We start from the raw sequence: 13,987 nt of genomic DNA on the forward strand, positions 1-13,987 counted from the left end.
TGAATGCATAAATAAAATTATTATTATTATTATTATTATTTAAAAAAAACTTTGTCAGTGATATAAATAAACTTATATTTGTATTATTTTATTATTTATTGTTTTTGTTTTTTACCGTTCAAATAATGTGTTATTTTCCCATATTAACAATAAATAAATAAATAAACAATAATTATTATTTAATATTTAAATAATGCATTGTTAGTGTTTAATTGTCATGAAATGTCTTAAAGAAGCTTTATTTATCCTCACGCACAACATAATTCTTTGTTGTTTTCTCCTGATTTTCATGTGATTTTTACATGTTTTCATGAGCTTCACTCATTAACTAAATGACTAAATGGATGTGTGTCTCTCTGGACTGAACAGACACTCGTGTCTCTCAGGGGCCGCCACTAAACGAACATCATCTGCAGCGCAGCTCCATCATAAACACACTTTTATTTGGCTGTTTGTTTCAGTCATTTGAGGGCCACATATAATCACCTTGGCAGGCCGAGAGCCCAGTGGATTTGTGGGTAATCCGCATTGATTTTTTTGTCTTCTGCGTCTCTCAATGGCAGCATTTCTCTGATTACATCACAGGATTGATGATAAAGACACATCAACTCGGTGGAATCGCATTGGCGGCGTGTCCCGCGGCGCCTCTGCGTTTGTCCGTTCGCTTCGGTTCGGTTCGGAATGGGAACGGATGGGTCCGGTGATATCAGAGGGATTATTAGATATCTGAGCGTACGCCGTTCTGACCGCTCGACCCACACACACACGGCCAACTCGTTAAATATTAATAAACCGTAATGGAAGACGATAAAAAGGAAAATTGCACATCATATGCAATACTTAGTTTTTATCAGCAGACGAGTCCTTTAATGAGAGCAGGAAGCCATCAAGTTATTTTTAGAGGAAGCATAAATCAAATTATGAGAAATAATTCATCATTCTGCGTCTTAATTCTCCTCCGCCCGTCTGTGCGTCTCTGTTGTTTATTATGCATTTCAGCTCATTTGATGAGGATTTCGGCTTCAGTAAGACTCTCTCTGCAAAACATCTCTGATTTCAACCCGAAATCAGCAGCAGAACAAATTCGGATTTCATCTTTAGTTTTTATTTTCTGTGTGTGAAACGCGTACAAATGCTTCTAGTTCTTATTGTCTCTAGTTGATCTTATTTAAAGTGTTTATTATTTGATTTTCGGTTCAGTTTAACCTCACACAGTCAGTATTACATATATCTTCTATTTATTTATTTATATATTTAATATATTATTGTTTTGTTTTTTGTTCATTTAGTTTATTTGTTTATTTTTATTTATTTATTAAATTTATGTATGTTTGTTTGCGACAATTTGGTAGTGTTTCGCTGTGTGGTTATTTAATAATATTTATTCAATTATAATTTATCTGTATTTTGTTTTCATTGCTAAGGAGTAATCGCTCAAATGTTTTAGGTGGTTTCTAGGAATTTATTTATTTAGCTGACATTTTTTTGGAGTGATTTGTAGTCACACATTTGTATTTATTTTGTATTTATTTATTTTTACAATTTCTTTAATTTCTGTTTATTTATTTGGATTTAATTTTTTTTTTTTTTTTTTTTTTTTTTTTTTTAATTATCATTATTTTTTTAAAGGATGTTTTTTTGAGTAGTTTCCAGATTTATTCTGTTTTATAAATTTGTTTTAGGTGGATGCTGTTTTATTTGCTAGGGATTTTGCAATGTTTTTTTTTAGGCTATTGATATGGTGTTTTTTGGTTCCTAGTAATTAATTCATTAATTTAGGCAGCTGACAGTTTTGGAGTGGTTTGTAGTCCATTGCTATATTTATTTTGCATTTATGTTGTTTTAAAAGTGTTTTTTTTTTTTTTTTTTTTTTTTTTTAGTAGTAGTAGTATTTGTGTATTTTTATTAATTTATTTTTCATTTTATTTATTTGTTTTTTATTTTTTTGCAAGGCATGCATGTGAAATAAAATAAAACAGATAAATAAAAATAAAAAACAGAACAATATTTATATATTTGTTTGTTTCTTGATGTTTATTTATTTTTTTAAATTAATATTTATTTTTTTTTTTTTTTTTTTTATAAGTTTTAGGTGGATGTTGGTTTATTTATTTATTAGTATTTATTCAGTTATTTATCTGTATTTTGTTTTATTTGCTAGGGATTTTGCAATGGTTTGTAGTCTATTGATGTGTTCTCTAGGGTGTTTTTAGGTGGTTCCTAGTAATTAATTAAATTATTTATTTATTTGGCAGCTGACCATTTTAGACTGGTTTGTTGTCCATTGCTATATTTATTTTGTATTTATTTAGTTTGAAAAATTCATTATTTTATATTTATTTATTTATTTGTATTTATTTATTTATTAGTAATATTTGTATGTATTTTATTTATTTATTTTTCATTTTGTTTATTTTTTATTATCTATTCTTTTTTTGCAAGGAGTACACATGGAATAAAAGAAAAACGTAAAATAAAATATCTAAATAAAAATAAAAACCAGAACAATATTTGTTTGTTTGTTTTTGGAGTGGTTTGTACTGCGTTGCTGTGTGATTGCTAGGGTGTTTTTGGTGGTTGCTAGGTGTCTGGTATGAAAGCCTCCCTCATCAGCTGTGATTGGTCGGTCACGTTTCTTCCTCTGCTGATCTCAGATCTGTCCAATGGCTCTCCTGAGAGCAGTGAAAGCAGAGCGCTGCCAAACTAAAGGAAGATCTGCATGATTTACAGTCAAACGGCTTTAAAACAGTCCCTTTCTCTGCTAATCTGACCTCTTGTTCAATATGGAGGCCGTTTGGAAACAGGAAGCTCATAATAAAGGTCAAAGAGCCTTAAAGCACTTACCGAAGTACAGTTTCAGGGCGAATAAAGAGCGAACGTGATGGATATTGATGCTTTATAGAGCTTTTGCACGCACATCAACACTTCTGACTTTATTGAAGAGTAATAAGCGGAAAGCCGCCTGTAAATCTGTCGCTGTGATTTATGGATGGAGGCCGGATGAGCGTCTGAACCCTGTTTGTGTGTTTGCAGGTGGAGTGGCTGAAGAACGAGGAAATCATCGACCCCGCCGACGACAGGAACTTCTACATCACCATCGACCACAACCTGATCATCAAACAGGCCCGTCTGTCCGACACCGCCAACTACACCTGCGTCGCCAAGAACATCGTGGCCAAACGCCGGAGCACCACGGCCACCGTCATCGTCTACGGTCAGTCTCGTCACGCACTTAATGAAACGCAGCTACACGAGCACAGAGCTGTTCTTACTGTCTCTACATGAGCTGAGTTGTAGAGACAGTAAGAGTTTGACCTCAGACAGTCAGTATTTTTGATTTGTAAAAGTAGACTTCTATGCTTTATAAAGAAAATGTGGGTGGTGTTTGTCTTTGCTGAACTCACTGACACAATGCTGGAGTTGTTGCTAAGGCTTTTAGAGAGGTTTGTAGAGCATTGCTGTGTGGTTGCAATGTTTTTTGTTTATTTTGCTTAGGTTTTTGGAGTAGCCTGTTGCTATGTGGTTGCTAGGTATTTATTTATTTGTATTTTATTTATTTACTTCTGTTGTTATTTTTTATTTACAGTATAAGTTGTTTTGGGTGGTTGCCATGTGTTTGTGTGTTTGTTTATATTTTGTTAATTTATTTTATTTATTTATTGGGTGATTTAGGTGGTTGCTAGGTATTTATTTTATATATTTGTATTGTATTTTATTTTGTATTATTTTTTTATTTATAGGGTGTTTCAGGTGGTTGCTGGGTGGTTATTTTATTTTATTTTTTGTTTGTTTGTTATATTTTTATTTATTTATATTATTTTGTTAGGTTTTTGGAGTGGTTGCTAGAGTGTTTTGAGTGGTTGCCAGATTTTTGTTTTATTTATTTGTTTGTATTTTTTAATTTATATTTATTTTCCTTTAAGGTTGAGTTGCTGGGTGTTTTATTTGTGTTTTATTGAATTATTTATTATTTGTTTTTGTTTGATTTTATTTATTAATATATTTTTTTTTTATGTTTTTGGAGTGGTGTACAGTCCATTGCTATGTGCTTTCTAGGGTGTTTTGAGTGGTTGCCAGGTGTTGTTTTATGTAATTATTTTTATTTTTAAATTTATGTTTAGTTTTTTAAAGGTACTTTGAGTGTTTGCTAGGCGTTTATTTTATGTATTTATCTTTATCTGTATTTTTATTTATATTTATGTTTATTTTTAATAGGGTGGTTTGAGTGGTTGCTGGGTGTTTTATTTATTTGTATTTTTTGTTTTTATTTATTTATTGGGTGTTTTAGGTGATTGCTAGGTGGGTTTTTTGATTTTGAATTTAATTATATTTGCTAAAGTTTTGGAGTGGTTTGTATTTCACTGAAACTGATTCAGTGTTTCACCTTGAAATCCTGATCATCTTTCTGTAGCACCAACACAAAGACAAAGTCTGCATCTAAAACTGATGCAAAACTTTGACCAGCTGCTTTGGTAGCTTGCGTTTCCTTCATCGCGCAACAGTTCGTCTCTGAAGTTTCCTTTTGGTCGATTCTTGCTGTGAAAATCCCTGGAGCTGGAAAATGTTGCTCTTAAGAACAGAAAGCCGCGCTGACAAGTTGGAAGCGTTTTAACCCGCCGCCGCTGCCGCCTCTTTGAGTGTTGAAAGAATAACGTGGTGTAAATTTTTCCCCTCGAACGCAAATGCAACACTTTCACGGGCTGACGGTTTGTGAAGTCGCACCTCGGCACCTGCGGTATGCGTAGACGAGTCTTTCAGGAGCTCTTCAACAAGTGAAAACAGCCCACCTGCTGCGATCGCTTACTGTTTTCCCTACAGATGCAATCCCAGATCTGGCAAACAGATGTTTCGCTCTTCCGCGCTGTAATAAATTGACTTCTCTTCCTTGTCGTGAAGCTGTTGTAATTATAAGCGCTCGCCATTCTAGCCTGAAAAGCGGTTTGCGCCGTAAGGAAACGGTGGCTGGTTGAGCTCGGTCGTTGGTTTAGTGGGTAATAGGACGGCCTGCTCGAGTGTGACGGGACACCTCTTTAAATGAAGGGTTCACCTAGAAATGAAAACACTTCATCATTTACTCACACTTATGTTGTACGCCAGTCAGAACTGAATTGAGGAATGACATCAATTCCAGTTCAGCTCTGAATGTGAACTGAAGTGGCAAACTAATGCAGAATTGCATTTTGGATTTGAATATAAGGAACTAGAATTCAAAGAATTTATTATAAATTATTTTGTTTTCACTAGGAAAGCACAGTTTTTGAATATGAACTTTAAATGTTGGCGTGATTAATTTTTGTTTAAAAGGTTGGATGAATGGTTTGATGGGTGGACAGATTGATGGATGGATGGATGGACGGACGGAGGAATGGACGGATTAATGGTCAGATGAACGAATGGACGGATTGATGGGTAAATGGATGGATGGATGGACGGAGGACTGGACGGATTGATGGCCAGACAGATGGACGGATGGCCAGATTGATGGATGGACAGACGGATAGATGGATGGGCGGAGGAATGGATGGATTGATGGCCAGATAAATGGATGGATGGATGGACAGATTGATGGATGGATGGACGGAAGGATGGATTGACGGATGGACGGATTAATGGGTGAATGGATGGTTGGAAGGAGGAATGGACGGATGAACAGACGGACAGATTGATGGATGGATGGATGGACTGATTGATGGGTGAACGGATGGATGGACTTAGGAATGGATGGATTGATGGCCGGATGGATGGATGGACGGATGGACGGACAGGTTGATGGATGGACGGATGGCGGACTGATGGATGGATGGATGGATGGATGGATGGATGGATGGACGGATGGACGGACGGATGGACGGATGGACGGACGGACGGACGGACGGGCAGGTTGATGGATGGATGGATGGTGGACTGATGGATGGATGAATGGATGGATGGATGGACTAATGGATTGACGGATGGATGGATGGATGGATGGATGTACGGATTGATGGGCAGACAGATGGATGGATGGATGGACGAACAGATTGATGGATGGACGGACGGCAGACTGATGGATGGACATGGGATGGATGGACTGATGGATTGATGGATGGATGGATTGATGGGCTGATTGGGCAGACGGACAGATGGATGGATGGATGGACACAGCAGATTGATGGATGGACGGATGGACAGATTGAGGGATGGATGGGTTGATGGACGGACGGACAGATTGATGAACAGATTGGTGGCTGATGGATGGACAGATTAATGGATGGACGTATGGCTGGGTGGATGGATAGACATATGGGTGGATTGATGGATGGTTTGGATGATGAATGGATGGACATATTGATGATTCATAAATGGATGGGTGGATGGATGAGGGACTGATGGTTGGATGGATGGATGAATGGATTTATAAATGGGTAGATAGATGGATTGATGGGCAGATGGACAGATTGATGGACGGACGAATGGTTGGATGGATGGATGCATAGATGTAGATGGATGGATGGATAAAGGGTTGGTTGGATGAATGAATAGATGCTTGGACTTTATTTATTCATATTTATTTTGCATTATATTTGTTTTGTTTTACTTAATTTGTATTCTATTAGCTTAATTATTTAAATTAATTTAAATTAATTTAAATGTATTTATGTGTACACTTATGATTTGAAAGGGAGCTCACAAATCAGTGATTTTATGATACTGTATGGTACTTTGTTATTGTATGGTGCTTCTTACTATTAGCATTGTGCAGAAGAAGCATAATTCTGGTTTTCGTGTGTAGGTGAGGAGTGATTGTACGTGGCAGCTTTTTCGTGTCGATGTAATCTTCTGTTCTGTGGTGACGCGAGCTGCTCTCAGGATGATGTTGGCGCAGGGGCGCTGATGATGTCATCGGGCTTGAATTTCACCTCCCGTCCCTCACCGCTGACATACTAAACCACTCTCACTCACCAGATTAACACACTGACGCTATTCTGAGCTCTTTCTGTCCATTATCACCCTACACTTCTGACTTACTGTCCCGAGATGAAAGACAAGAGAAACGCTCACCACGTGTGGTTCGGATGAATCCCGGGGAAACTAAATCTGTGATGGATTTCTGGAGACAAAAGGCCACAATCCCTCGCCTGCTCATTCAGGCCTAAACGCAGACTGGGAGGACGAGCGCTTTGATCTCAGCTCATCCACAGAAGAAATGAACCACAATCCATCCTCCAGAGCAGCTCCATCACACACACGCGTGTCAGAGGAAGTTCAGACACACGGACGGACGTGTTCTGATTGGAACCGGATCATGGTACAAACTCCATCATCATCTCCACAACAGAAGAATGAGGAGCAAATCCACGATTTTGTAAAAAACAATTGCTTCTTAAAGTTAATCAAAAAATAAATACATTTATAAACTTTTGCACAACTGCCAGACGAGACTAAATTGTGAGATACAATCTTGCAATTGCAAGAAAAAAGTTAAATAAACATATATAAACACAATTGTGAACAAATGTCTGAATGGTGAGAAACTCATGATTCTGCAGAAAAATCAAATTGTCAGAAAAAAAATCTAAATTGTGAGAGATAAACTGTACTCTTTATTTTTGAGATATAAACAAGATTGTGAAAAAAAAGTGATTTGTTGTAAACCCACGATTATGAGGAAAAAAGTCTGAATTGTGTGCTATAAATTCACAATTGAATTGTAAATTGTGAGATAAACAGTTGTGAGGGGAAAAAATGAATTGAAATAAAAGGTCAGAATAGTGAAAATAAACTCCTGATTTAATTGTGATTGTGATATAAACACGATTTTAAAGAAAAGTAAAGATATAAATGCACAATTGTGGGAAAAAAAAGTGAATTTTAAGATATAAACTCAAAATTGAGTTGTGAATTGTATGGAGAAAAAAACATGATTATGAGGGAAAAAGTGAATCATGAATTGTGAGATAAACACATTTGTGAGAAAGTGAATTGAAAAACTCAATTGTGAGGAAAAAGTGAATTGAGATATAAACCCAATTGAATTGTGAATTGTATGGAGAAAAAAAAACACGATTATAAGGGGAAAAAGTGAATTGTGATGAGCTCAAAAGTGCAAGAAAGTCTGAATTGTAAGAGATAAACTCACGATTAAATTGTCAATTGTGTGATACAAAAAAATGATTGTGAGGGGAAAAATTGAATTTGAAAAACTCACGATTGTAAGAAAAAAAGTCTAAATTGTGAGCTATAAACTCATGATTGAATTGTAAATTGTGAGATAAACACAATTATTAGAAAGTGAACTGAAAAACTCACAATTGTGAGGTAGGGCTGGGCGATATGGGCAAAAAAATTATCACGATAATTGTTTTCATATCAGTCGATATCGATAATTATCACAATAAATGTCAAATCTCTATTTCTTTCAAGTTTAAAGTCAGATTTTTGATCCAAAGTAAAAGTTGTAGAAACCAGACCATAAATTTTCTTTAACAAAATAAATATCTAAATAGAAAAATGAATTTCTGCATGTTCTAATGAGTTATATTGTTTCAAATCAAGATACAGGTTTTGGGTTGTCTGATAAATAATGATGATGATGATAATAATAATAATAATAATAATAATAATAATAATAATAATAATAATAATAATAATCACTTTTTTGATAGTAGCTTCAGGATGCAGAGGTATTTCTTTTTTGTTCATTATCAATCAGTAACATCTGTAAAAATTGTAACAACCTCAGTTTTATATGGTTCAATTTATTCTGACAGTTTTAATTAAGCATTGGTCTCCCATAGTAGCAAGCATATGTTTTAAATCATGATAAATGATTTAACACAGTTAAAACCACACATAATGGTACCTCAATACCATGGTAAAAATATAAGTACATGGTTTTATAGGTAGCCTATTTGTATGAAAAACGGTAGTCTAAAAACATTCGGTATAAATGCACACATGCTATAGCTTCATCACAAATACATACATACTACAATTACATACCATTACTCCTGTAATCAAATTCAGTGTGAATATCCCACATTGCTGCCACAATACCATGGTGCAGTGAGTGTTACTACAGTAAATCCATGGTAAATGATGGCGATGTGTGGATTGAAAAGCCTTCTGACTGTCTCGTTGCACACGGCTTTAAACTAGTTTGAATCTCAGAGTCATTTGTGTTCATCGCTGAATTCAAGTGTTTCACACTGGATCTCACGGCGCTGTTTAGTGCTCGCGTGATGGAGCCGTTCCCGTATCGTGTCTTTTGCGTGTTCAAGTTCGTAATTTCAAATATAGGCGCGCGACGGCTGCACTCGTAACGGAAGCGACGTGGTCGCGACGCGCTCTGCTTTTCCAGGCGCTTCCGTGCTGCATCTTCTCTAGTAAGCTCGCCCAGCGTGGCAGTTTAAACTTGGTCCGAGTGGATAAACAGCCTGTGTGGTGCGATTCAAATGAGTCGTGCTGTTTCGTTCCGCTTTTGGCACATAAGAATTATATCGAACGTTTATCGAACTCTTCATATCGTTGTATCGAGGAAAATTATATAGCGAAAATTATCGTTATCGAATTATCGCCCAGCCCTGTTGTGATTAAAAAGTGAATTTAAAAAGTGAACGCAATTAATAAACCTACGATTGCGAAAGTCTAAATTGTGAGATATAAACTCACAATTGAATTGTGTGATACAAAAAACGATTGTGAGGGATAAACTCACAAAAAGACTATTTTTTTTTTTTTTTTTTTTTTTTTTTTTTTTTTTTTTGTGGTGGAAACAAGTTTCCATATCATGAGTTCCGAGCTTGTATGACTTCCTTGAAAGGCGAAAGTTGTTATTTTGAAGTTACTGCGTTTAAAATGATTTTGAAAAGTCACAGAAATATCTGATTTGCACTTAAGCGTGTTCCATCTTTCAGATGTCAACTAGGTCATTAGTCATATATTTAGTCATATATTAATGCATTTTGATTTGTTGGTATGGCTTCAGTCACCGTCAGCTTTCATTAGACGGAAAGGAAACATCCTGCTAAAGATCTCCTGTCATGTTCCACTGAAGAAACAAGGTTGCGCAGGTTTCTATCAGCCTGACGGCAGCTTTATTTTGGGTGAATTATGAGTTTAAGTGTGTCTTTTGGTTCTGCTCAAGAGCTCATCACTGCTGCTTGTGATAAACGGAGAATGTTTGGCTATCACAGCTACAATCACGTCTCTCTCTTCAGCCTCTTGAATCGCGTTCGCTGAGTGATTGAGAGAGGAATCGGCGCTGCTGAACGCACACTCCCATGAGTCTTAGCGATAGTGTTTGTTTTTACTCCGTTTTCCATCAAAGGCACAGACACAATGAATAAACAAGCGAGCGAGTAGCTTGTAATTCATTCCGCTCGTGACGCGTCTCTGTTTTCCGGTGCAGTGAACGGCGGCTGGTCGACGTGGACGGAGTGGTCGGTGTGCAGCAGCCGCTGTGGGCGGGGCTATCAGAAGAGGACGCGCAGCTGCACCAATCCCGCGCCTCTGAACGGAGGAGCCATCTGTGAGGGTCAAGCCATCCAGAAACTGGCCTGTAACCCGCTGTGTCCAGGTACGACAACACTTGAGTTTTCATTTCTGTCTCAGATGTCAGTGTTTAGAGAGAGTGCTGACTGATGCCGATAATGCCCATGTAGTGCAATCATTTGAGTAACTTACAAATTGAGTAACAATTGAATAAAAATTCATTTAAATTTAATTCCATGTATATTTTAAATACAGTCAGACCAAAATGCTTCATTTTGTTCAGTCTGTGGTGTAAAAAGGTGATATTAGCAATTAAAGAAAAAACACTTAAGCAAAACACGGTCAGGTCAAAGTGTCTGAATCATTTTTGGTCCCAAATTTGTATCAGTTTTACTGGTAGTCCACTGTATGAACAATTTTGGGTGTACTTACATAAATGAGCTATAGTGTGCTGCACCCATTAGTTAAAAAAAAAAAAAAAAAAAAGGTTCTCAAGCCTATATTATGATTTATTATATTGCATTATATTTTGAACTAAACTTTTTTCATTTTAAGTTGGTATCATTATATATTATGTTATATTATGTTATGTTGTTCTATATTCTATTATATTCTATTCTATTAGATTATATTAGATTATTATACATTGCATGTTTTCATTTAAATTATTATCAGCATAATTTGACTAATTTATAATTTGCATTTGTAGTATTATTATTATTATTATTATTATTATTATTATTATTAACATAAATATTTAAATAATTAAGATTAAATACAATAAATATTGCATTTTAAAAATGTGGTTTCAGATGTTACTTTATATTATATTATATTATATTATATTATATTATATTATATTATATTATATTAATGCTATATTTAAATATAATTTTTATTTCGCTTCTTTCTTTACAAATTGTTATCAGCATAATTTAAATAATTTACTATTTGTATTTGTTGTTATTGTTAATATTATTAGTATTTATTTATTTATGTAAATATTTAAATAATTAGTATTGAATAGGATAGATATTTATTTACATTTTAAAACCCCACATTTTAATGTGGTCTCAAGTTTTATTATTATTATTGTTTTTTATGTAAAAAAGGAAATAATTAGGGGGTAAATATGATTATGATTATTAATGTGGTCTCAAATATTTATTATTATATTATATTATATTATATCAGCTTTTTTCCATTTAACCTAATTAATTACAGTTAAATACAATTTAATAACATTTTAGTAATTTACAATTTGAGTATCAATTAGATTTTTTTTTTTTTTTTTTTTTTTTTAAAGTTGAATAGAATAAATAACTCCTTATATAAAAATGTTTTCAATGTGGTCTCAAACATTATTATATTACATTATATTATATTTTTATTTTATTTTTTCTTTGCATAATTATTTGAATAATTTACAATTAGTATTTGTAAAATAATTCAGATTTAATGGGGTATATAAATTATTTAAACACAAAATCAGTGCAGTCTTTTATTTTTTTATTTTAGCAAATAAGGTATTTAAAAATTGCTTTGAATTGAAACAAACACGTTTTACTGTACATTTAAAATTTCAAAATATACATTTTTTAAATATATATTTTAAATATTTGAACATTTAAAAATAAATGAAAAAGTAAATGACAAGTGTCCATTGATTGAATGTGTTGTTTACTGTAGTGGACGGCCTGTGGACAGAGTGGAGCAAGTGGTCGACGTGTGGGACGGAGTGCACTCACTGGAGACGGCGCGAGTGCAGCGCTCCGGCCCCCAAAAATGGCGGCAAGGACTGTGAAGGAACGGTGCTGCAGTCCAAGAACTGTACAGACGGGCTCTGTATGCAGAGTGAGTGCCACCCTTTCTCTTCCTCTTCTTCCTCCTCCTCCTCCTCTTCCCCCTTCACAGCACAAATACAGGCCTTTTCACCATCCAGAAATCCCATATCACACCTCAGATACGCTTTCGCCCTCTCCACCCGTCTTTCACAGCGAAAAATCAGTGTTCTTATTTCGTTTTCCAGTTAAAATATCAAAACATCCTCAAGTTTATTTTTTTAAACTGCCAGAGTGTTTTTTTTTTTTTTTTTTTTTTTTAAAGTGTGAATCAAACAACATTCACAGAGCTTTAGACTAAAATTAGAAGAAATAATAGGATAAAAAAAATAAACTTCACTCTGTTCTCTAAAACCAAGTCTTATCTTGCATATATTTGCTTTCTAGGGATATTTATGTTTTTATAGACTGAAAGAGAGCGTGATCGTTGCGGTGTGCTCGTGTCCCCGTCTGACGGGTTGGTTTGAGATAGATGTCGTGTCTTTGTCAGTCGGTGTAAATATAGTCTGTGTGATGTGAAACTCCACACGCCGTCCGGCTTTCAGCTGCTATATTTAAAATAATGATAAGTGATTATATCGTACTTACACAAGTTTCATAATTGCTCCACGTCTATGATTACTATGATTTAGACCCTATTTTAAAAAGCGCAGGAGTCAGAGAGAGGAAAATCACAGCCGCTGAGACTCACTCTCAGCTGTTTTTCTTGTGAAGGCAATTATACGTGTTGACAAGCCGTTTTATGATTCCTCCACTCTTTCAGAAGACCTTTTAAGCCCATGTAAGTGGAAAAACAGAAGATAAAACCTGTTCCAGCTCTTATTCTTCTGTAATCATTCATTTAAAGCAAAGATGACAAAAATCTGTCCAATGATTTGGCGTCTCGTCAATTCTTATTAGTATTTTTTTGTTTCATTTTTGCATTAAAATGTAGTAGTAGTAATAGTAATAGTAATAATAATAATAATAATAATAATAATAATAATAATAATGGTCATATAAATTAATTAAATTAAAAATAATCAATCAATTAAAATAAGTTTAATTATTTTAAAATGTTTCAAATGTAATATATTTTAATATAGTTGGATAAAATGCAACATTTGTTTTTAAAGGTTTGGGAAACTTTGATTTAAAGTGGTAGTTCACCTAAAAATAATTTTGTCGTCATTTGCTCGCACTCAAAACTGTAGACTGACAAAATAAATAATTGAGTGTTCATGCTGCTCTTTTCCATACAATTTTGTTTCCAGTTAATTATTTTATTTTATTTATTTTTATTTTTATTTTATTTTATTATTATTTTTATTATTGTTTTTGTTTTATTTTATTATTATTTTTTTATTTGCATTGAAATGTAAAACCTAATATAAGTGAATTGTTAAAGAATTTACATAATTTTTTGTTTAATTATTAATTATTTTTATTCAAATGTTTTTTTTTATCAATTAATTAAAAAGCTAATTAAAATTTAAAGCTTGATTAAAAAGCTATTCATTTTTTTTTTTAATTTAAAAATAAATAGATTTTTGTTCCTTTGTAATAAAAGGTTTGGGACACTGATTTAAAGTGATAGTTCACCTAAAAATAATCATTTTGCCATCATTTGCTCATGCACGGGTCATCTCAAAATTGTAGACTGACTTTCTTTTGTAAAACACAAAAGAAGAAAT

The 13,987-nt window shown here is 34.1% G+C and overlaps 1 protein-coding gene across 2 annotated transcripts in view; it reads left to right on the plus strand.

Annotated features, from left to right (window-relative positions):
- The window catches only part of unc5cb (unc-5 netrin receptor Cb), a 245,875-nt gene that overhangs the window by 175,917 nt on the left and 55,971 nt on the right, over positions 1–13,987 (plus strand). For both annotated transcript variants that reach the window (XM_051121277.1, XM_051121278.1), the window contains exons 5-7: positions 3,034–3,214; positions 10,391–10,558; positions 12,163–12,327. In XM_051121277.1, the coding sequence (XP_050977234.1) occupies positions 3,034–3,214; positions 10,391–10,558; positions 12,163–12,327 (514 nt within the window). The remainder of the gene's footprint in view (positions 1–3,033; positions 3,215–10,390; positions 10,559–12,162; positions 12,328–13,987) is intronic.

This window comes from Labeo rohita, chromosome 10, assembly GCF_022985175.1.
Source record: "Labeo rohita strain BAU-BD-2019 chromosome 10, IGBB_LRoh.1.0, whole genome shotgun sequence".
In the NCBI taxonomy this organism is placed as follows: Eukaryota; Metazoa; Chordata; class Actinopteri; order Cypriniformes; family Cyprinidae; genus Labeo; species Labeo rohita.